The sequence below is a fragment of the Schistocerca cancellata genome, chromosome 1 (assembly GCF_023864275.1).
Source record: "Schistocerca cancellata isolate TAMUIC-IGC-003103 chromosome 1, iqSchCanc2.1, whole genome shotgun sequence".
NCBI classification, from domain to species: Eukaryota; Metazoa; Arthropoda; class Insecta; order Orthoptera; family Acrididae; genus Schistocerca; species Schistocerca cancellata.
This window is the reverse complement of record NC_064626.1, coordinates 986,434,793-986,461,001: the sequence shown is the minus strand read 5'-3', so window position 1 is coordinate 986,461,001 and position 26,209 is coordinate 986,434,793. Positions and strand designations below refer to the sequence as shown.

The window sequence follows — 26,209 nt, the reverse complement described above, 5'->3', positions numbered from 1 at the left end:
TTCACTGGGGGGAATGCAGTGGGGAAGCCAGTGGGCATTCTGATGAGATCCTCTCCTGGAACTGCAGGTTATGTAGCAAGAGTAAATTGATAGAGGAGCAGGAGAGTAAGATCTGTGCCCTTCAGGTGAAGTTGAAAAACGCACAGGAGGAGCTAGATAGGATGAGGAGGGAGAAGGGGGTTGGGGAATGGGAGCTGGCTGTTGGCAAGAGATCTGCTAGGAGAAGATTTTCAGATAGTTTTACTATAGGTGTTTACAATAGATATGACCAACTGTCAGAGTCTAGTGGAGAGGAATCTCTAGTAGCTGTAGATGTAGGAAGTATGCAGCAGACCTCATTAGTTACTGTGCCTAGAACAGTTGCAAAGTCGAAGATGAAGAAGAAGGTTCTGCTGTTAGGTAGTTCTCATGGCAGAGGTGTAGGCCAGCAGTTGCAGGAAGTGCTGGGGAGTGAGTACCAGGTCACCAGCATTGTGAAGCCTAATGCAGGGTTGGCTCAGGTGACTGTTAACATAGGGGGGTTATGTAGGGATTTTACTAAAGAGGATCAGGTAGTGATTGTGGGTGGAGCTGGTAATAGTATTGATAGGGATGGGGAGTATAACATAGATGGTGACCTGGAAAAGATAGCCACTCAGAATGGCAACACGAATGTGCATTTCGTGGAACTGTTTCAGCGTCACGATCGGCCTCATCTTAATACAGCCGTCAGGCGTAATAACATGAGACTTGGGGGTGCGCTGATGACAGAAAGCATGGGTCACATTTCAGTGGTGTTGGTGGAGTCTATTAGCAGGACGGGTTTCGCTAGACACGGCCTGCACCTCAACAGGTATGGGAAGGGGAGGTTGGCAAAGCTTATAGGTGACAGCATAGGTGGGGTTGGTGGGATCACTCATGGGAAAATTCCTGCAGTAGTGGGAGTTAGAGCTGCACCTTTTTTAGATTGAAGTCAGCTGATAGGTATTCCTGCTTAAGGGAAGTCTCTCTAACAAGGGAATCACTTTTGATAAAGCTTAGGTATCCGAGTAATGAGGGAATTAGTATATTTCATCAAAATATACAAGGTATTAGAGATAAAGTTAGTGAACTGCTTATAGATGTTGACTGAAATTATTGGTATATCTGAACACTTCTTAAATAAGGAGATAATTCAGAGGCTTCCTTTACCAGGATACAGGTTGGCTGGCTGCTTTTCGAGGAGCTCTTTGCGGTGTGGGGGAGTAGCCATGTATGTGAAAAACGGCATCGCATTTGAGTCAATTTATGTTTCAAAGTACTGCACTGAAAAGGTGTTTGAATGTTGTGCAGGTGTGGTTAAATTTTACGGAGCTAAACTTACAACTGTTGTTATTTATAGATCCCCAGACTCCGATTTCACAGCATTTTTGCTAAAGCTAGAGGAGGTTCTTGGTTCACTTTATAGGAAATACAAAAAGTTAGTTATATGTGGTGACTTCAATATTAATTGTATAAGTGATTGTGCAAGAAAGTGGATGCTGGTAGACCTCTTTAATTCATATAATCTTATGCAAACGGTATTCTTTCCAACGAGAGTACAAGGGAACAGTAGAACAACCATAGACAACATTTTTGTTCATTCCTCATTACTAGAAGGGCATTCTGTTAGCAAAAAGGTGAATGGCCTTTCAGATCATGATGCGCAAATTTTAACTTTATGCTGCAACACGTGTTAAATATAGCCATCAGCTGTTCAGGAAAGCTGATCCGGTTGCTGTAGAGACCTTTGTAAACCTTATAAAGGAACAAGAGTGGCAAGATGTTTATAGCGCTGATACAGTAGACGATAAATATAATGCTTTTCTCATGCTCTTTGAAAGTTGCTTTCCGTTAGAACGTTTAAAACAGGGTACTAGCACAAACAGGCAGCCTGGGTGGCTGACTAGAGGGATAAGAATATCTTGTAGAACAAAGTGGCAATTATATCAAAACGTTAGAAACAGTCAAAATCTAAATGCAGCAGCCCATTACAAACAGTATTGTAAGGTGCTTAAAAATGTTATTAGGAAGGCAAAAAGTATGTGGTATGCAGATAGAATAGCTAAGTCTCAGGATAAAATTAAAACCATATGGTCAGTCGTAAAGGAAGTTGCTGGTCTTTGCTCCGGACACTGCGAGAGGGCTGTACAAGCAATGATCACACGCACGGCACAGCGGACACACCAGGAACCGCGGTGTTGGCCGTCGAATGGCGCTAGCTGCGCAGCATTTGTGCACCGCCGCCGTCAGTGTCAGCCAGTTTGCCGTGGCATACGGAGCTCCATCGCAGTCTTTAACACTGGTAGCATGCCGCGACAGCGTGGACGTGAACCGTATGTGCAGTTGACGGACTTTGAGCGAGGGCGTATAGTGGGCATGCGGGAGGCCGGGTGGACGTACCGCCGAATTGCTCAACACGTGGGGCGTGAGGTCTCCACTGTACATCGATGTTGTCGCCAGTGGTCGGCGGAAGGTGCACGTGCCCGTCAACCTGGGACCGGACCGCAGCGACGCACGGATGCACGCCAAGACCGTAGGATCCTACGCAGTGCCGTAGGGGACCGCACCGCCACTTCCCAGCAAATTAGGGACACTGTTGCTCCTGGGGTTTCGGCGAGGACCATTCGCAACCGTCTGCATGAAGCTGGGCTACGGTCCCGCACACCGTTAGGCCGTCTTCCGCTCACGCCCCAACATTGTGCAGCCCGCCTCCAGTGGTGTCGCAACAGGCGTGAATGGAGGGACGAATGGAGACGTGTCGTCTTCAGCGATGAGAGTCGCTTCTGCCTTGGTGCCAATGATGGTCGTATGCGTGTTTGGCGCCGTGCAGGTGAGCGCCACAATCAGGACTGCATACGACCGAGGCACACAGGGCCAACACCCGGCATCATGGTGTGGGGAGCGATCTCCTACACTGGCCGTACACCACTGGTGATCGTCGAGGGGACACTGAATAGTGCACGGTACATCCAAACCGTCATCGAACCCATCGTTCTACCATTCCTAGACCGGCAAGGGAACTTGCTGTTCCAACAGGACAATGCACGTCCGCATGTATCCCGTGCCACCCAACGTGCTCTAGAAGGTGTAAGTCAACTACCCTGGCCAGCAAGATCTCCGGATCTGTCCCCCATTGAGCATGTTTGGCTACGATCGTCTCCATGGGAGAATAGCAGCCTGCATTGCTGCGAAAGGTGGATATACACTGTACTAGTGCCGACATTGTGCATGCTCTGTTGCCTGTGTCTATGTGCCTGTCGTTCTGTCAGTGTGATCATGTGATGTATCTGACCCCAGGAATGTGTCAATAAAGTTTCCCCTTCCTGGGACAATGAATTCACGGTGTTCTTATTTCAATTTCCAGGAGTGTAGAATCAGTGCGTAGTGGGAATGTCCGTGTTACTGATAAGTCGCATATATGTGCAGTATTTAATAATCACTTTCTGAATATAGCAGGTGAACTAAATAGAAACCTAGTCCCAACAGGGAATCATATAGCGCTCTTAGAAAAAATTGTCAGAGACTGTTACCTGAAATGCTTCTCCATGATACTGACTAGAGGGAGATTGAGTTATTAATTAAATCTCTGAAGACCGAGAACTCTCATGGATATGACGGGGTATCTAGCAGAATATTGAAGTATTGTTCTATGTATGTTAGCCCAGTATTTCCTTTAGGAGTGGTCGGTTTCCTGACCGATTAAAATACTCGGTAGTGAAGCCACTTTATAAAAAGGGAGACATTGATAATGCTGACAATTTTAGACCTGTTTCTATGCCATCGGTGTTTGCTAAAGTTATCGAGAAGGTTGTATATACAAGGTTACTGGAGCATTTAAATTCACATAATTAGCTGTCAAATGTTCAGTTTGGTTTTAGAAATGGTTTAACAACTGAAAATGCTGTATTCTCTTTTCTCTGTGAGGTTTTGGATGGATTAAATAAAAGGTTGCGAACGCTAGGTGTTTTCTTTGATTTAACGAAGGCTTTTGACTGTGTTGACCACAAAATATTACTGCAGAGGTTGGACCATTATGGAGTAAGGGGAGTAGCTTACAATTGGTTCGCCTCTTACTTTAAGAACAGAAAGCAGAGGGTAATTCTCCGCAATATTGAGAGTGGTAGTGATGTTCAGTCCCAATGGGGCACTGTTAAGTGGGGCGTTCCCCAAGGGTCGGTGCTGGGGCCACTGCTGTTTCTTAATTATATAAATGATATGCCTTCTAGTATTACAGGTGATTCAAAAATATTTCTGTTTGCTGATGACACCAGCTTGATAGTGAAGGATCTTGTGTGTAATATTGAAACAGTAACAAATAATGTAGTTCATGAAATAAGTTCGTGGCTTGTGGAAAATAATTTGATGCTAAATCACAGTATATATTTTCTTTAATGTCGTTTGTTGTTAGCAATATTAGCCTATTCCCAAGAGTTAGCAGCTTTCACTCAGTTAATACTAGGCAGAAATCAAATCTGCATGTAGAATGCACTTCCTTGACTCTTGTGCAGAAAGGAGTGCAGTATTCTGCTGCATCCATTTTCAATAAGCTACCACAAGAACTCAAAAATCTTAGCAGTAGCCCAAACTCTTTTAAGTCTAAACTGAAGAGTTTCCTCATGGCTCACTCCTCCTATTCTGTCGAGGAGCTCCTGGAAGAGCTAAAAAATTAAGCAAATTCCAGTGTTACATTGTTGATTGTCTTCATTTAAACTTAGGACTTGTCACCTGAATATGTTTTTTTTGTATTTCATTTTATCTGTTTCTAATATGGTGTTATAATTTCATGTATTGACTCGTTCCATGACCATGGAGACTTCTCCTTAATTTGGTCCCACGGAACAATAAATAAATAAATAAATAAATAAATAAAAAATAAATTATGCCTATTAATCCTTCCTGATAGATGAAATGTTGCCTTGTCTGAGAATAAACATCTTTCCAGGAAGCTGGCAACCATATCAATAAGCTGGCAACCATATCAATACGCTGCAACATATCCGCAGCAAATTGTCGGCATGGGTTGTCGTTTGGAGTTAGATGTTGCAGGATTTGCACTTTGTAAGCACACACACGATGACGCTGGGGAACTACACAATGCAATGTTAATTGAGGTACATCAAGTTGCCTACATGCTAGACAAATTGACTTATGTGGGCTTCTGAGAAATGTGTATCTGATGTCCTCCACTGTCTCTTCTGAAACTCCGTAACATGCACCACTAGAATGTTTCAGAACACTTTCTGTTGCCAGAAACTTCCTACACCATTCCTTAATTGTTTTAACCTCAGATGGATCACATTCATACATATGATTATAACTTGCTTGCACAGTAATCGTTGATTTTGTTTCTGCAAACCACATTACTGCTTGTGTGAGCTGCTGTGGAGTCGCCATTTTTACTTCATGCGACCATGCTGAACTCTGGAGACTACACTTGGCGCTTCTGACGCAGGAATATAAATTTTTTGAGATGCTCTACAATGTGGTGCATTTTTCATTGTAGTATCTACTGTGGTTTTCCTCTCCTGGGTCCTTGAAATCGGGGAGGTTTTAGTGGGACACCCTGTATATTGCAGGGTTATGAGCCATGTGGCAAGAGACTGGGAGTGGGTGCAGTGAGAATGGACAATGATATTGTGTAGGTTTGATGGAGTACCACTTCAAAAATAATTTTGTTTATAATGGGAAACAACCGATTCCATCAGCACTGGGCATCACATGAAAGATGTGATGAGCAGTATTTGTTTGGGCTATCTCCTCCTACACACTGCAAAAATGAAATTGCAAATATCTGCAGAACATCTGAGAAAATGCCGCTGACAACAACAACGAATGCTGAATGTTAGACAGGTAGATTGTATACCAGTTGAAGAGGTACTGAATCAAACTGGTGACAATGATTGGAAAAATGCACAAGGTATGTGGATACTGTAGCATAAATTTCTTCATTTACAAGTCTAAACAACAAGACTGTGAAAACAGTATTTAAGCACTCAGCAGATATCACTCAGCCGTCAGGGATGCCTGAACCTAGCAGATACCACAGAGTCATCAGAGACGCCTGAATATGGCAAGGAGTCTGCTATATTGTAAAAGTTTGAAGCAAATGACAATGACTCATTAAAGCAGTTGCCTTTCTTGTTCTCAAATGCTTCACAATGTGGAAAAGTCAGTCGCATTTAAGCTAACCATGGCACAGGTTACACCTTCGCTTGTCATCAAAGCTGGAAACACCCATTTCTATTGACAGTGCTTTAACAACTGATGGTAAAATAGTCCTCTGCCAAACTTGTGATAAACGTACAGGATGTACGATGAAATCCCAAACTGAACAACATTTACAAAGCAAACTACATATTAGGAACAAACAATGGATTTCTTCAAACAAATGGGATCTCTACACACACACACACACACACACACACACACAGAGACACACACACACACACACACACACACACACACACACACACAGAGACACACACACACACACACACACACTTACGGGAACAGCCTACATCATCTAATAGTGAATTATGCAGAGACTTGTGTTTTGCATTGGTTGAAGGTAACCTACCTTGGAACAAGCTTCAGGTTCCTGAATTTAAACTTTCTTACAGAAATACTTCAACCGTAACATTCTTGACAAATCCACTCTCTGGGAGAACTTTGGATTCCCACTACGTTGATTTATTAAAAAATCAAGGCTGGCAGGCAAATTACCTATATGAATTTCTATTGATAAGATGACAGATGCTGTAGACCATTTCTATTGATAAGATGACAGATTCTGTAGACCATTTCACTGCTAACCTAACTGCGAGCAAGTTGTACTCTGAGGCTGCAGTTCAGAAGGCCAGTGTCATACTGCATGAAGTGGGTGGCTTAGTTTCCACTGAACTGCAATTTGTGCTGAAGAAGAATCCTGGATACTCAAATCTTGATTTTTGCCTTGCTTATTTAATGGTGGAATTGTAGAACCCACGGAGAATATTATTCTTAGTACAATCCCTTTGCATAAATATGCACTGTTGTCTTCTTGCAATGCTGAGATATCTTTCTCTATTTATAAAAGTATATTATGAGACAGAAGACTACTCACAGCAACAGAACATGTGGAAAAGTATATTATAATGAATTGTGCATCCCATTCCAGACGTAAATGCTTGAGGCAACACTTTTACCTCAGTACTTTGTAGCAGAAGTGAACCGATTGAGAATTAACATACATATTTGGCTAGCTTGCCTGTGACCTTATATTTTATAGCAAAAAAATGAAATTTCAGATAATTGCTTCATTATATTTTTATTTATATATTTCACCAATTTTGGCTACACATTTATGGACAGTCATCAACCAACCAGAGATCACTTGTTCGTATTAGTCCCAGAAATGTATTACTGGAGGTGTTAAATGTTCCTTTCCACAACATCTATCCTCTCTGCCCCCTCCCTCCAATCCCCTCTAAAAAATAACTGAATCCTTTCCTGTTTCCACCTTCCTCTGATCCTCATCTGCCAACATCTGTTTATGATCCGTAATGAGAGGAAAAAAAGTGTTTTGTGAGTCTCTTTTTCTTTTCTTGCACAAAAGCCATCTATGTGTGCCCAAACGCAAATTTACAATATTTGTAGCCCACTACATAAACACTCAGATTTTCAGTAGCTCGCAGTTCCAACCAAAATTGATGCATTCAGTTGTTTTGTAATGGACTTCATTGTTTTTTAGACAATTTACATTTTCCAGATGGCTTATGACAGAATAATTAACATTTGAATGCTCTAAACAAGTTGCAGCACATACCTGGAAAGCTTGCATCAGATTTGGAAAATTGGAGAGTGGTGGTACCTGGGGGGGAAAAAGAAAGTGTATAAATTTAAGTTTACACAGAAAACAAATTTTTTTAGTGCACAAAGAGTGAGAGTGCTAACTTTTTTTAATGCAAAACGTTTTTTAGCTTTTTATATCATCTTCAGGCAACAACACACTGGTCTACCCAAAGAAGGCTCAGTCGGCAATAAAATAAATACTAGTAAATCACAATTTACATGTTTTAAACAAAATTGTTTTATTAGGCGTTTTGGAAAAATCAAATGATATAAAAACACATGCCCTATATCACAAAAATATCTCCATCATATTAGAAATCTATCACTGGAATAAGCAGTGATGTATGATTTTCCATATGCAACTTACACGCACACGCGCACGCACGTGTGTGGGGTGTAAAACAGTTTTTTGCTACTAATTAGTATAGAATTTTTCACATGACTTCAAGACATTCTACCATCTCTCTAAAGACCATTCATTGAACTTTCACTGAAGCACACACAAATAGTGAGGAGTTTCTGGTCACACTAGTTACTTTTTATTCTTGCAAAGTATTCTTGAAGAAATTTTAAAGAGAGATCAGGTATATGTAATTCTTCATGTGGTGGTATTAGATTATCATCCTGTTTTTTCTTACAGGTTCTTCAAATTTCTCCCTGTCAGTTGAAGTCACAGGTACAATGTTGTACTGTGTCACTTTTAAAGCTACTTCAGTGAAATGTTATCTGTTCTTTCTTTTAATTTTTAGTCAAGCAGTCTTTGTAGCATATAGTTCACACACACAAGGAACTACACAGAAAACTGCGTACCCATGGCTTTACAGTTTGTCAAAGAAGTATCTCTTTTTCCCAACGACTGAATCAGCTCAAATAATTTGTACTTCTATTTTTGCTAAATGATACACTGTTATTTTACAATCAATTAAACATATTAATTTGACAGCACATTGGAACACTATCAACAATACTGTCCTTTGGTAGATAAACTAGCTATTTTTCCTGTACTCATTTCTCTAAATAATTAGTGATGTTTTAGTGACATATCTGTTTCATGAATCTTCATGGACATATATGAGACACTATGATTTTCGGTCATTTGTAATGATGTATTTCCACTCTGCCAGGATTTAGTTAATGTAAGGGTATTGCATTCCCAAGATTTGTCCAAATAGTTTCTGTTCTCATTCTCCTCAAACATTTAAACCACAGTGCTGTAGTGAGCAGCTACAGGAGGCAAAACAAAATAGCACAGCCCATTTATACAGTGGAGAATTCTGCTGTGATTCTTTTTCTGCCTGAATGGGAACAACACTGCAACAATCCATGGTAAGATGGTGTAAATGTATGGAAACAATGCATCATCATATGATATGGGGAATAGGTCAAAGCATTCCAGGCAGCAATGAACATGTGAACAGCCCACAGAATATTCATTCTCATTACATACTTTGAGGGAACGAAATTAATCTCTGCAGAACAGTCAGTCTGTACTTAGCTTTAACCCCTTCACGGACGCATTTTTTTCAGCAACTAAGCGAAAATAATTTTTTTGCTATCCTAATTGTGATCAACTGACTTTGTTCACTTTTTTGATAATTTAATTTCTGTGATTTAGGGCCAAACACTATTTGTGCATATATCACTACAGCACCTTTGTGAGATATTAAAACTATGGAGGTAAATGAATTTCCCACTTCCCTTTTGTAATAAAATTTACTTACCACTATGTGAAAACAATCCTTGAAACTATCACAAAATAAAGGTATGAGCTGATATACGTCACATTAATGTATACTGGAGGAGCGAAGCAATGTTTTCTGACAACAATAGTGATCCCACAACAAACAGAAACAGATTGTAGTAATTTTCATACACTTGGTGCAATGTACTACCACAATATGTTGGGCAAAGACAGGGGTGGTAAGATTGTATTCTCAAAAGCTTTGGGATACCCCTAAGTTGGAGATAAGTATGCTTCCCAATGACCACAAATGACAGATTGATTTTGTGGTAAGTATACTTCCGAAGCCCCTTCCAGAAACTACTTTTGTTGTAACCATACTTCCTAATAACCATTAAAACACCGTTGTTTGGTGGGATAAAAAATTCCCACAGTCCTGGAATATATTTCACACCAAGCAGAAACTACAGCTGGTGCAGTGGACTGCCACTAGATGCCAGGAGTGTACAGATTTGGTAACACATATTCCCTTAAACACTATAAAGATATACATTTAGTGGGAAGTATATCCCACAAGGCCTGTGAAAGCATTAAGAAACAGGTGTACAGCCTGCAAATCAGTTGCACAGTTAAAAGCAAGAAACACAACATAAATATTCCCAAAGAATGTCACCACCTTTTTGTGTGCATGATATCTGTCAATATTAAGAATTATGTTAACTTTTAGCCTCCAGTTGCATAAGCAAAGAAACTTCACCTAGGTTTCGGTTATAATGTAGCCTTCTTCAGAAATGTCACAATATAAAATTAAGACATGCTAGATATTGGCCTTATCAAACTTAAAATGTTAGTACTACAGTACACAGCCGTAAGACTGTCATTTCTACTAATGGGCCAGACAGGTGGGCTGTGGGCGCTGAGCCGTAACTGGGCACCGCGGGGCAACGTGCTCAGCTGGTGGTCGGGCACATGTGCATGCGGAGTAATACTGACTTAAAACCAGAAAATGTTAACCGAGTTTATTACAATAGTTCGGACTATTAATGGCACTAAAACATTAAGTCACTGAAATTACTGTTACATAAAAGATAAGACATATACCAAGTGTACTGTACATAAATAAGAATAAACATTAATTGACAACATTATTTGCTACAGTAGCTAAAAGTGTCACTGGCAAATAAACCATAATAACTGAAGTTACAGTTCTTTGAAGTAGGCTGTATGTCATAGCCAGCTACTAACATAGGTAGATGATCAAATAAAGTAATGGATTTATCGGATAATAGGTGCGTGCAACGCCACAAAACATTATAAAGACATTATAGCCAGTGGAGTTATATGCACACTTTATGAAGCTCTTAAATATAAATACGCCAACTGATGTATAACAAATTGTGAAATATCATTGAACATAGGTTAGTGTATTAAATATGCAGTGTATAATAGGGAAATACCCGAAGCAACTAATAAGAACAAATAGGCTGTATGTTGTAGCCAGGTATTGGCGTAGGTAATAAGCAGTATACAGTATTAGATTTAACAGGTTAATAAGTAGTACGTAGGTACGTACCACACCACAAGTCATTATAAAGGCAGTTATAAGAATTCATGTGTATGCAATCTTTATGAAGCTCAAAATTAGAGATACACCATTTGACATATATCAATTATAAAAAAGCCTTAAACTTACAGAAAATAACAATGATTATGTGTATGTAAACATGAATATAAATAGGGCATTGGCATCGGGCAGCATAGAAAGTCCCGCATCATCATGGTAGATGAAGCAAGGGCTGAAATCCTTCGAAGAAGTTTTTATTTTTCAACTGCAATTCCTTCTACGAAGGGTTTCAGGCCTTGCTTCGCTCTACCATGATGATACGTGACTTTCTATGCCGCCCGATGCCAATGCCCTATTTATATTCATGTTTACATACACATAATCATTGTTATTTTCTGTAAGTTTAAGGCTTTTTTTATAATTGATACATGTCAAATGGTGTATCTCTAATTTTGAGCTTCATAAAGATTGCATACACATGAATTCTTTTAACTGTCTATAGTGACTAGTGTTGTGGTACATCCCTACATACTACTTATTAACCCGTTAAATCTAATACTGTATACTGCTTATTACCCACGCCAATACCTGGCTACGACGTACAGCCTTTTTGTTCTTATCAGTAGCTTCAGGCTTCAGGCATTTCCAGATTATACACTGCATATTTAATACACTAACCAATGTTCAATGCTATTTCACAATTTGTTATACATCAAATGGTGTGCTTATATTTAAGAGCTTCATAAAGTCTGCATATAACTTTATATGACCATCTACCTACGTTAGTAGCTGGCTATGACATACAGCCTACTGGTTTTCTTATGTATTAATTGCTGATCACATATTGTATATCTAATCGCTAACCTTTATGAGACAATTGTCCTTATTATCATTCACAGTTGTCAGTTCTTAGCTAAGTTTCACACATTTCAGGCACTGTTAACCTTAACTTATGGCCTTTTCATATTAAAAAGGTTCTTTTACAGTATACAATGTCATTTACCTCATAGAACTGTAACTTCAGTTATTATGGTTTATTTGCCAGTAACATTTTAGCTGCTGTAACAAATAATGTTACCAATTAATGTTTATTCTTACTTATGTACAGTACACTTGGTATATGTCTTATCTTTTATGGAACAGTAATTTCAGTGACTTAGGGTTTTAATGTCATTAATAGTCCGAACTATTGTAATAAACCCCATGAACCATGGACCTTGCCATTGGTGGGGAGGCTTGCATGCCTCAGCGGTACTGATAGCCGTACCGTAGGTGCAACCACAACAGAGGGGTATCTGTTGAGAGGCCAGACAAACGTGTGGTTCCTGAAAGGGGGGCAGCAGCCTTTTCAATAGTTGCAAGGGCAACAGTCTGGATGATTGACTGATCTGGCCTTGTAACACTAACCAAATCGACCTTGCTGTGCTGGTACTGCGAACAGCTGAAAGCAAGGGGAAACTACGGCCGTAATTTTTCCCGAGGGCATGCAGCTTTACTGTATGGTTAAATGATGATGGCGTCCTCTTGGGTAAAACATTCCGGAGGTAAAATAGACCCCCATTTGGATCTCCGGGCGGGGACTACTCAAGAGGATGTCGTTATCAGGAGAAAGAAAACTGGTGTTCTACAGACTGGAGCGTGGAATGTCAGATCCCTTAATCGGGCAGGTAGGCTAGAAAATTTAAAAAGGGAAATGGATAGGTTAAAGTTAGATATAGTGGGAATTAGTGAAGTTCGGTGGGAGGAGGAACAAGACTTCTGGTCAGGTGACTACAGGGTTATAAACACAAAATCAAATAGGGGTAATGCAGGAGTAGGTTTAATAATGAATAGGAAAATAGGAATGTGGGTAAGCTACTACAAACATCATAGTGAACGCATTATTGTGGCCAAGATAGACACGAAGCGCATGCCTACTACAGTAGTACAAGTTTATATGCCAACTAGCTGTGCAGATGACGAAGAAATTGAAGAAATGTATGATGAAATAAAAGAAATTATTCAGATAGTGAAGGGTGACGAAAATTTAATAGCCATGGGTGACTGGAATTTGGTAGTAGGAAAAGGGAGAGAAGGAAATGTAGTAGGTGAATATGGATTGGGGCTAAGAAATGAAAGAGAAAGCCGCCTGGTAGAATTTTTGCAAACAGCATAAGTTAATCATAGCTAACACTTGGTTCAAGAACCATAAAAGAAGGTTGTATACATGGAAGAATCCTGGAGATACTAAAAGGTATCAGATAGATTATATAATGGTAAGACAGAGATTTCGGAACCAGCTTTTAAATTGTAAGACATTTCCAGGAGCAGATGTGGACTCTGACCACAATCTATTGGTTATGATCTGTAGATTAAAACTGAAGAAACTGCAAAGAGGTCAGAATTTAGGGAGATGGGACCTGGATAAACTGACTAAACCAGAGGTTGTACAGAGTTTCAGGGAGAGCATAAGGGAACAATTGACAGGAATGGGGGAAAGAAATACAGAAGAAGAAGAAGAAGAATGGGTAGCTCTGAGGGATGAAGTAGTGAAGGCAGCAGAGGATCAAGTAGGTAAAAAGACGAGGGCTTGTAGAAATCCTTGGGTAACAGAAGATATATTGAATTTAACTGATAAAAGGAGAAAATATAAAAATGCAGTAAATGAAGCAGGCAAAAAGGAATACAAACGCCTCAAAAATGAGATCGACAGGAAGTGCAACATTGCTAAGCAGGGATGGCTAGAGGACAAATGTAAGGATGGTGAGGTTTATCTCACTAGGGGTAAGATAGATACTGCCTACAGGAAAATTAAAAAGACCTTTGGAGATAAGAGAACCACTTGCATGAATATCAAGAGCTTAGATGGAAACCCAGCTCTAAGCAAAGAAGGGAAAGCAGAAAGGTGGAAGGAGTATATAGAGGGTCTATACAAGGGCGATGTACCTGAGCACAATATTATGGAAATGGAAGCGGATGTAGATAAAGATGATATGGGAGATATGATATTGCATGAAGAGTTTGATACAGCACTGAAAGACCTGAGTCTAAACAAGGCCCCATAATTCCAATCCCAAAGAAAGCAGGTGTTGACAGATGTGAAAATTACCCAACTGTCAGCTTAATAAATCACAGCTGCAAAATACTAACGTGAATTCTTTACAGACGAATGGAAAAACTGGTAGAAGCCGACCTCGGGGAAGATCAGTTTGGATTTCATAGAAATGTTGAAACACGTGAGGCAATACTGACCTTACGACTTATCTTAGAAGCTAGATTAAGGAAGGGCAAACCGACGTTTCTAACATTTGTAGACTTAGAGAAAGCTTTTGACAATGTTGACTGGAATACTCTCTTTCAAATTCTGAAGGTGGCAGGGGTAAAATACAGGGAGCGAAAGGCTATTTACAATTTGTACAGAAACCAGATGGCAGTTATAAGAGTCGAGGGACATGAAAGGGAAGCAGTGGTTGGGAAGGGAGTGAGACAGGGTTGTAGTCTCTCCCCGATGTTATTCAATCTGTATATTGAGCAAGCAGCAAAGGAAACAAAAGAAAAATTCGGAGTAGGTATTAAAATCCATGGAGAAGAAATAAAAACTTGAGGTTTGCCGATGACATTGTAATTCTGTCAGAGACAGCAAAGGACTTGGGAGAGCAGTTGAACGGAATGGATAGTGTCTTGAAAGGAGGATATAAGATGAACATCAACAAAAGCAAAACGAGGATAATGAAATGTAGTCGAATTAAGTCAGGTGATGCTGAGGGAATTAGATTAGGAAATGAGACACTTAAAGTAGTAAAGGAGTTTTGCTATTTGGGCAGCAAAATGATGGTCGAAGTAGAGAGGATATAAAATGTAGACTGGCAATGGCAAGGAAAGAGTTTCTGAAGAAGAGAAATTTGTTAACATCGAGTATAGATTTAAGTGTCAGGAAGTCATTTTTGAAAGTATTTGTATGGAGTGTAGCCATGTATGGAAGTGAAACATGGACGATAAATAGTTTGGACAAGAAGAGAATAGAAGCTATCGAAATGTGGTGCTACAGAAGAATGCTGAAGATTAGATGGGTAGATCACATAACTAATGAGGAAGTATTGAATAGGATTGGGGAGAAGAGAAGTTTGTGGCACAACTTGACTAGAAGAAGGGATCGGTTGGTAGGACATGTTCCGAGGCATCAAGGGATCACCAATTTAGTATTGGAGGGCAGCGTGGAGGGTAAAAATCGTAGAGGGAGACCAAGAGATGAATACACTAAGCAGATTCAGAAGGATGTAGGTTGCGGTAGGTACTGGGAGATGAAGAAGCTTGCACGGGATAGAGTAGCATGGAGAGCTACATCAAACCAGTCTCAGGACTGAAGACCACAACAACTACTCCACATGCGACCACCAGGTGAGCTTGCTGTGTTGCTGCCTGTAGCACCTAGTTACGACTCAGCACCTGCGGACCACCTGTCTGGCCCGTTTGTGTCGCCTATTGGCAAAACATTAGTGGAAGTTACACGGTCTTATGATTATGTACTGTAGTAGTATCATTTTAAGTCTGACAAGGCCAATATCTGGCATGTTTTAATTTTAATTTTATATTGTGACATTTCTGAAGAAAGCTACATTCTTATAGCTGAAACCTAGGTAATTGCTTATGCAATTGGAGGCTGAAAGTTAACATAATTACATTTTACAGCTGCTGACTCTGCTGCACCATGCTAAAAATATTCAAAAAATATTAAGAATGATCTCTCTTCCTGCTACACGAGTCTTGGAATTTGAACTCTGAAGAAACTACATAGAAATTTCAACAGTAAACTAGGTTTTGCTAACAAAATCTTACAGTGGAAAATCTAGGATGGAGTAAAACAATACAAAAAGGACAGATTGCAATGTGGAAAGGACAGATTGCTACTCACCACATCAAGGACGCATTGAGTCTCAGGTAGGCACAATGAAAAAGATGGCTAGAAACACTTCAGTAGAGCTGTATGCCCTCAGGAAAAAATAGGGCTGTAATTTCCCCTTGCTTTCAGCTGTTCTTAGTAGCAGCACAGCAAGGCCATTTTCGTTGATGTTACAAGGTCAGATCAGTCAATCATTCACACTGTTACCCCTGCAACTGTACTGTAGAATTTTTAAATCAGGTGGGAGTTTAAAATTTTCCCATTATTAGTAGTGGCAACTTTCACCACTATCATTAATAACAGACAGCAGGATCATCGTTCTTCCTTTCTATTTCCCTTCATGACATTTTCCCTATTTTGGGAAGAAGTAAATTATAAAAGACTCCAATTCCATCAGCACCAAAAATATTCCTGGGCTCATCAATTATCAGCTGTGGGAAAATATTATTCATCTGACATTCAATACTTTTCACATCAGCTGCCCTATTTTCACCACTTAAATTTTTAGAAGAAAGGTTATGGCATTCTTTTTTCCCCCAAGGAGTCCCGTCAGCCACCTGACGTACTGAAACCTTCAATGCTGCACTTTGGTGCGATTTCTCGGACCTTCCCCTATAGTAAATCTCCACTTATGAGAACGTTTCCAGAAGCCATTCTGTCAGTAAGAGGATGGTTTCTTGTTCCTTAATAGGCTTACAAATCTTCAGTTTAGATGCACAGCTTATTGTGCTTTATGCCATGTGTGAACATCAAACTGCACAATTACCAGAGAGAAGTGTGCATTTCAGGCAGGCTCTTGGTCTGTGTGAAAGATTGGACTTCACCAATATTAAACTGAACACTTTCCCCTAGTAAACACACAATTATCAGTCTGAACCTCACCTGCTGCCATCACTACCTCATGGGAGAAATTGGGCTTTAGGATTTAATAGGATGATTCTGTAATCCTCCTGAGAAAGGCACCCCACATATGATGTGGTAACATATCATCACTCATGATGATGTATTACAGAGAAGAAAACAAACAACCCTCGATCTGCTTCAGAAAGAATTAAAGAAACAGGTGCAACCAAACAACAAATTGAAGCTCTCCTTTTCTGTCTACCATTCTCACTTTAGCATCATGAACAGTGTATGGCATGCCAGAACAGAGAGAACAAACTAAAACTGGATGTAGTCTATACACCATCAGTTCAGACGGATGCACAGATTTTGAATGGTTAACTGTGCAATTACATCGAAGATGCTTAGACACCTTTTAACAATTAAGCATGAATGTTCTCCCTTTTTAATACAGTTGGATCATTAACTGCTGCATTCAGAACAGTACCCTTACTTTTCAGTATGCACCGCACAAAGAAGTGGGGCCAAATCTTATTTTTTTGCCATTTTGTTGAGTTTAACTTTCCAATTGTCTTTGTATTCATGAATAAATTTCAGCTTCTGCAGAATCTTCAGCTTTTTCTTTTGCTGGCCATAACTACAAAAAACTTCCATGTACATTCAACAGTTTGATACACTGTTTATAAGGAGGTTACCATAAAGAAACACAACGTGATCAATTTTGCATGCTTAGCAGTGTTTTCTATTATGTCAAACCACGTGAACAACATGTGATCAATTTGCATGCTTAGCAGTGTTTTCTATGATGTCAAACCACGTGAACAACATGAGAGAATCTGCATTTGTTCAAAACGATCGACTAAAAAAGACTACCTATTTATTGGCAATAAGAATTAATGTGAATTAGTGACTAATTTTCTGTCAGCAATTTAAAGCATCTTGTCCGAAAACGAAAGGAATAGCCACAAACTTTCTGGCTTGTTAGGAATCTTGTCATAGCTGGGTATCCATTTGCAAACTTTTTAGCATTTATTCCTTAAAGCAGTGTTTGTTAAAATTGGGTTTTGGCGATTAAGTTCTCATGGCAATTTCATCTGGACTGATGAAATTTTGCTAAAAGCAGGAATTCTGTAAAACAACAAATTAGAGCTCACCTTTTCTGTCCCTCATTCTCACTTTACCATCATGAATACTGTATGGAATTTCAGAACAGAGAGAACTAAAGCTAATTAATTATTAATGCAGTGTTTTACTGCACGTAGAGGACCAAGTTTCATAGCCACAGCTTGACTTTTTCAAGGTGATAATTAAAACATTGTATCCCCTCATAAGTGCTTTTACTTCTGTCTGGGGAGTTTGACCCTACGTAAATGTAGCACCTTTCAGATGTGATGGGGAAACTATCTTGAGCCATCTAATTGACATGAAAATGTGTATCAGATGGAACAACTGGGTGAAGGCAACCTCCCTGAGTAATTACCTAACACCAGTGCAGGGCTGTGCTGGTGTGGACCAATATGTAACCCCCCCCCCCATTCTTGTGGAAACAAAATGGGGAACACAGAAGAAAAACAAAAGACTGTGGGACTTGAAGTTCAACATACCTCAAACACCCAGACACTGAGCACTAGGCAGATGGAAGCTGTTTCCACAACTGTGTTGGGAGAGGGACAATATGCAAGAAGATGGACCAGACTAAAATTACAGATGTGTCTGAGGCACAGAGGAAGAAACTTCTTACAGAAGAAACAGTTAAGAAAGTAAAGGAATGGCTCCCTAAGAACAAATGACGAGGATTAAAACGTCTTTAGCCACAAGATAAGATTGTTTCAAAGTGAAAGGGGTTTTTAAACAGATCTCTTCTACTTCTAAGACAGACAGCAAGATAATGAGGAGGAGTCAGCTACTCCCAGTTCACAGGAGACATGCATCCAGAAAAAGCCAAGGCAAGAAACAGGGTATTGGAGCTATAGTACTGCAGTTTCAGTTTTTAGGATGGCAGTTATCTAAAAGCTGCTACCTTCTTGCTAATATCACCTCACAGCTGGAGAGGCTACTTGGAAAAAAAAATAAAAAACAAAAAAAAAAAAAAATACAGCCTGATATTAAGGAGGGTCCATCTGGATAAGGGTGCTTTGGTCTTTGTCTGTGAGGGGGTGGAGACGATGGATTGGCTGAAGGAGATGATGCCCAACATATTTCTGTTGACTGAGGTGAAGTTGCTAGTCAAGACAGCAGCAGGACTACTCAAGACCACAAAAATATCAATCTTGGTATCCTGTTAGACAAAGTACGGCACAAGAACATGAAAGTCTCAACAGAGGACTCGAGGACCATTAACCACAAGGCTGGAAAGAAGTTTCTGAAGGCAATGCGATAGCAAGATAAAACCGTATTTAGGGTTAGGGCAGCTGACTGTCAGGGTGATCAAAGACATCTAGGTGATAACGGGGCAAGTTGACAGCTGGATGTGTTGCAGACAAGCCTACTACAAAGTGGGCAACCACTGCCTTGATTTGCCTTCTGGGAAGACAAGGTGAATGTGGCCCTGATCCAGCTACACTACTTGCATAAAAGAGGCGTTGAGCCTTGGGGGAAGTGGAGGTTAAATTGATTTACCTGAGTAGTCTGAAAAAAACAATAGCACATGCATTTACGTTAACAATGGAATCACTTTCATGCTGATGGGGGAACTTAAGTCTAGGGTCTTACTGGTCATCAGATTGAAATGGTGTAAGGAAGAGAACATAAGGGAAATAGTATTGGCCTCAGCATATCTTCTTCATGAAGACAGTGCTCCTCCATCCCCAAAAACATGGAGACTAGAAGACAGCTGCTTGCAGCTGAATGAACAACTGCTAGGTAGTTGTGTTGTCAGTGCCTATATCCTGGCATGGAGTAGTAGTGACAACAATGACAGATGTGGGTACCTTCTTGAATATCTGTCAGAGAGTAACCTAGAGTTCCTCTATATGGGCACAAATAGTAGAAGGGAAGAATTATCTGAAGTAACTTTTGGGATCATATTAATGAGTACTTACATCAAATGATAGTATAGAGCAATGGAACCACACTACCTGATCACAAGTACGAGTGTGTGCTGAAAAACCACTAAAGAGGTCAGCTTTCGGCCAGACTATCTGCAAGTGGTAACTGAAGGATACTGTGTTAAGAAGTGACTATATACTGGCCCCTATGTCAATTGTACAAGAGGTGGATTCTTCCTACACACCAGTCAATGGGCTGAAGATGGCATAATGTAATCCTGAAACAGGTAGCACAAATACAATGAAACTGGAAATTTAGGTCTTTTAATATGACATTTTATATTGAACAGCCAAGTCCTGCAACCATCTTGTAAAAAGATGGACTTGCAGAGACTGAATGTGGATAGTGCGTTCACCTTCAATACAGATCATGAAGATGTCATCAAGGGATCTGAACCAGGTAAGGGATTTGGGATTCTGGGTGGTTACGTCAGATTCCTCTAGATGGCCCATGAATAGGTTGGCATAGGATGGTGCTCACTGCTGTATCACAGATTGGTTTGTTGATGATCTTCTCAAAGGTAAAGTAATTGTGGGCGAGGACACAGTTGATCATGGTGACAAGGAAGGGGGTTGTAGGTTTGGAAAGGTAATGTGTTCAATAGCAGCAAGGGTGGGAGAAGAGGGTGGGAGAAGAGGGTGGGAGAAGAGGGTGGGAGAAGAGGGTGGGAGAAGAGGGTGGGATGGTGGGAGGGGGAGAGGGGGAGGGTAGGGGCGAGGGTGAGGGAGAGGGAGAGGGGGAGGTTCTGGAATGGGCCAGAGAATTTAAGGAGAGACTGGAGATCCTGTTTGATTTCTGGAATGGCGTCAATGTGTCAGGGTTCGCAGGTGGACGAGTCTGATAGCTGGCGGAGTCCTTCTGCCAGCTAATCCTTGTGGTTTGAAACCTCAGTGGTGGAGCCTTTGTCAGCAGGCAGGATTATAAGGTCAGGATCAGTTTTTAGGTTGTATATTGCATTTCTTTCTGTGGATGAAAGTTTGGCTTGCATGTTGAGGGATTTGGGGAATGATGATGAGGCAAGGTTCAAGGTTAAGAAATTCTGTAAAGCTAGCAGGGTGATCTGGGGGCAGTAAGGGTGTGTGACAATTGATGAAGGAGTGAACTGAGTCAAGCAGGGTAAAACATAGGTTTTGGGTCAAGTCTGTGTGGTAGAGCGGTGACAAAAAATTGTTTCCACTGTAGTAACTGGAAGAAAGAGAGAAGCCCGGCATGATTGAATTTGGGAGTGGGGCAATAGGTAAGGCCTCTGGACAAGACTGATACTTCTGTGGGACTGAAGCTTTTGGAGGATAGGTTCATGACTGTTTTGGGTCTGTTTAGGTTCTGGATTCTGAATGGTGGTGGAAGTGAGTCTTTGAGGGTGTGGTAATGTATTAGGTCTACGAGGCAGGGTTTGTCAGCTATGAGGGGATGCAAGGACATTCGAAAGCTGTTGTAAAGGTAGTGGATAGTGGTAGTCCAAGGCAGGAGGAGGTTGGAGAGTTTTTGAGGTGGTGGTGTTCATGCTGATATAGTTCCTGGAGAGCAACAGTTTTGATGTGGTAGATGGGATAGAGGAATTTGAGATTGTACAGCAAAATTTTGTAGCTGGAGAGGAGGTATTGCAAGAAGGTTTGGGCCCAATTTACATTGTTTTGCGGGAAGAGGGTTAAGATTAAGAACTGGTGGAATCTGAACAGGTGGAGGTCAGTGTGGCAGGGGGAGTTGCAGCCGGAGACAAGTAATTTGATGGCAAGGCCATTTTGGGGGGACTCTATGAGCTAGGCAACAGTGCAGTAACATTATGTGGGACTGGGTTCTGACTATGGATAAGGAACTTTTCTGTGTTGGTGCAGATGGAAGGAGCAAGTATATATGGTGGAGGATAAAAATGCATAAAATTGAACAGCTAATGCAGAAACACATTAAAAAAATCACAAACATAAGTGGGAAAAATTACGATAAGGACAGGCTGGATGAAGTGTGTGGAAACACGACGAAACCTGAGGAAAACTGTTCCTGCATCGCTCCAGCATATTTTCACGTTGTACTTCCATACCTACATATGCCACACAGGCTTGTATAATCGGATCCTACAGACCCCCTTCCCAACCCTCACTCTTTCTTTCCTCTCATTCCAGTTCGCAAATACCAACCTCACCTAAACTAGTCACATCTACTGTCCCCTTTCTTCATACATATCCATCCACCGACCTTGAACCCAAATTGTAGTCTTTTCAGTTATTTTTATGTTTGATCTCATTGTGACCAGTTGCTCTCGTACACCAACACCTTCAGCCTATTACCCACATCCTACCCTCCTACATAAAAGATATCAACCACTTCCTCCACAGATTCTACGCAGTTCCTGTTTCTTCACCATACGGTGTGCTGTTCACCACTACTGATGGCACCTCCCTTTACACTAACATCCCTTATCACCTATCTATAAACCTATGGTATGGCAATGGACACATGCATAGCATCATCCTATGCCAGCCTACTCAAGAGCTATCTAGAAGCACCACGCAGAATCCCGAACCCCTCACCTGGTTCAGATTCACTGATGACACCTTTGTGATTTGGATTGAGGGCGAGGGTGAGAACAACCTATCTACATTCCTTCGGAGCCTCAATACCTTTTTCCCCTTTTGCTTATGTCCCATGCCATTTCTCTACAGTCCCTCCCGCCCCGAAAGTCCCACTGTCCAGCCACAGAGAGGCATTCCCCTCATGACTCAGTACCACCTATGTCTGGAGCGACTGAATCACAAAATCTGCCAGGGTTTTGACCACCTCTTGTCATGCCCTGAAATGAGGTATGCCCTCCCCATTACACCACGCAGAATCCCGAACCCCTCACCTGGTTCAGATTCACTGATGACACCTTTGTGATTTGGATTGAGGGCGAGGGTGAGAACAACCTATCTACATTCCTTCGGAGCCTCAATACCTTTTTCCCCTTTTGCTTATGTCCCATGCCATTTCTCTACAGTCCCTCCCGCCCCGAAAGTCCCACTGTCCAGCCACAGAGAGGCATTCCCCTCATGACTCAGTACCACCTATGTCTGGAGCGACTGAATCACAAAATCTGCCAGGGTTTTGACCACCTCTTGTCATGCCCTGAAATGAGGTATGCCCTCCCCATTACACTTCACAGCCCTCCCATAGTGGTGTTCTGCTGTCCAGTGAACCTACACAACATCCCTGTTCACCCCTACTTCATCCCTGCTCCCATTCCCCTTGCTTCATGGCTCATATTCCTGTCACACACCTAGGTGCAAGACTTGTCCCATACATCCATCCTATTCCAGTCTGGTCACAAACATCACCAACCCTATCAATGGCAGGGTTGCTGTGAAAGTAGCCATGCAATCTACAAGCTGAGCTGCAACCACTGTACTGCATTCTACGTGGGCATGACTACCAACAAGCTGTCTGCCCACATGAATGGTCACCAACACACTGTGGCCAAGAAATAGCTGCACCAACCAGTAGCTGAGTATGATACCCATCAGAACATTCTTCTCTTCAACGACAGATTCACAGCCTTTGCCATCTGGATCCTTCCTATCAACCCCATCTATTGTGAGTAGCGCAGGTGGGAACTCTCCCTGTGATACATGCTATGTACCTGTAACCTCTCTGGCCTCAACCTTCTTTAGTAACTGTTCTTCAGCCACCTATCCCTTTTCCTGTTCCCACTCTAGCACTACACTGCCTTCCATTCCACCTACAGTCTTCTTACTTCTCTCCTTTCCTGCTCCCCCCACTCCCACAGTTCTCTGCCTAATCTTCTGACTGCACCTAGTTATCCTACCCTCTCCCCACCATGTTTCTGAACCACCCACAAGCAACAATTTATTGTACCCCTCCCCACCACAGCCTCCCCCTTACCCTCTACATCCAGATTCCTATCGCGTGCTGCTACTTGCGGTCTTGCCTTAGTGGCCAGAGACCGATTTTGTGTGTGTGTGTGTGTGTGTGTGTGTGTGTGTGTGTGTGTGTGTGTGTGTGAGACTCTACACACACGCACGCACGCACGCACGCACGCACGCACGCACGCACACACACACACACACACACACACACACACACACACACCTCATGTACACATGACTGCCAACACCAGCACCTTTGTCCAGAATGTAGCATCACATGGGATGCAAGCAGCAATCTGAAGGGGAAGGGGAAGAGAGAGTAGTGTACAGATGGGGAGAGAGACTAATGCTGCCTGGTAGAGTGTGCCGGGACTAGACTCCAACATGCACAGTGTTGTGGGGAAGGGAGGTGGCGAGGGGGAAGGAACAAAAAATGAGAGGAGGGGGAAAAGACAGGTGAATGTGTTGGCAGAGGACTGCAAATCAACAGAGTGGGAGATGAGATTGAGGAGGAGATGATAGGACATAGGGAGTGGAAACTGGCAGAGGGCTACAAATAAACAGGTGGGAGGCAAGAATGGTGATGAGATGATAGGACATGGGGTAGAAACTGTTGGGTAGAGGGTGTGGGGATAGTTACTGTAGGATGATGCCAGGATAATTAACAGAGCAGAGAATGTGTTGTAAGGATAATTCCCATCCGCACAGTTCAGAAAACCTGGTGGTGGAGGGAAGGAGTGTCCCCTTCGTCACCCAGTACCACCCTGGACTGGAACAAGTAAACCACATCCTTCGCCAGGTCTTTGATTACCTATAATCTTGCCCTGAAATGAGGGACATTCTACCTGAGATATGAGGGACATTCTACCTGAGATACTTCCCACCCCTACTTAATTGTTGGTCCTTCACCCACCCAACCTCTACAACATCCTAGTCCATTCCTATGCCACTCCCAATCCCAACCCTCTGCCACAAGGATCATATCCCTGTGGAAGACCCAGGTGCAAAACCTGTGCAATCCACCCACCCAGCACTTCCTATTCCAGTTCTGTCACAGGTTATCCTACCTAATCCGGGGCCAGGCCACCTGTTAAAGCAGCCGTGTCATTTACCAGCTCTGTTGCAATCATTGCACAGCTTTTTATATTGGTATGACTACCTACCAGCTGTCCACCAGTATGAACAGCCACCACCAAACTGTGGCGAAGAGCAGAGTAGATCACCCTGTGGCACAACATGCAGCTAAACGTAACACATTTTATCTCAATGGCTATTTCACTACCTGAGCCATCTGGATGCTTCCCTAATTATCCTGGCCTCAACCTACACTAACATACTGTCCCCACAGCCCCCACCCAACAGTTTTACCCCCGTCCTATCATCTCCTCCCCATCCTTGTCTACCACCCTATTTATTTGTAGCCCTCTGCCAATGCATCCACCCATCTTTCCTCGCTCTTCTCATTTTTTGTTCCTTATTTTCCCCACAAACTCCTGACACTGTGCCTGTTTGAGTCTCGTCCATGCACACTCCAACAGACAGCGTTCGTCTCTCTCCTGACCCAAACACTATTATCTCTTCCCCTTCTCCACCACCTCCAGATTGCTGCTTGCACCCCACACGATGTTGCATTCCGGGCCAAGATACTGGAATTGGCGGACGTGTGCGTGAGGTGTGCTTTTGTGTGTGTAATAAAGAAAGCTGTTGCCAAAAGCCACATGTGAGTGTCTTTTAATCATGCCTGTCAGCAACTCGACGTGTCTTGTTTACAGTAAGTAGCAATCTATCTTTTCCTGCACGGTTGATATTCCTTCCTGGAGTTTCCATTATATTTTTTTGCTGTGCCTGTCTGCAGCTCATTATCTCCATGACATGGTGAGTAGCTATCTATCCTTTTCATAATATTGTTATTCTAGCCTGGATTTTCAATTGTTGGGTGTGTTAAAAAGAAATGCTGCTGAATTTTTTATTCTGTTCTCAATATTGATTGAGGTATTACTCATCAAGCAAGTAACTCTGTTGACTTCCATGCACCATTCACACAAGTTGGAAGCTTCTGCATAAAGAGGACTCCTAACTGTAGCATATAACATGGCATTGGATAACATAACTATGTTGGTGCATGACAAACAGTGTGCTGTAATTCAATTTCTAACTGTCTATGCATGGAGCATCCTCTCCCTCATCATGACAATGCCAGACCACACATGTGCGTTATGATATCTGCAACAATCAGATGCCTTGGGTTTGTTGCCATCGTTCATCCTCCATACATTTCCGACTTGGCCACATCCGATTTACACCCATTTCAAGAACTCAAAGAAAACCTTTGAAGACTTCACTTTTAGTGATAAAACAGTGACAGTAGAGGTGAGGTTGTGGCTCGGATATGCAGCAAAACAATATGACAATAATTACGGTGTGTTACCATCACAGAAAATTCTCCGATCACCTACATAGTATTGGCATTAGATCAGGACTCATCAACTAATTGATTTCAAGCA

At 41.7% G+C, this 26,209-nt stretch overlaps 1 protein-coding gene across 4 annotated transcripts in view; it reads right to left on the bottom strand.

Annotated features, from left to right (window-relative positions):
• Positions 1-26,209, bottom strand: part of LOC126088528 (large proline-rich protein BAG6-like) — a 252,186-nt gene that overhangs the window by 69,590 nt on the left and 156,387 nt on the right. For all 4 annotated transcript variants that reach the window (XM_049906697.1, XM_049906721.1, XM_049906715.1 and 1 more), the window contains one exon: positions 7,805-7,849. In XM_049906697.1, coding sequence (XP_049762654.1) covers positions 7,805-7,849 — 45 coding nt within the window. The remainder of the gene's footprint in view (positions 1-7,804; positions 7,850-26,209) is intronic.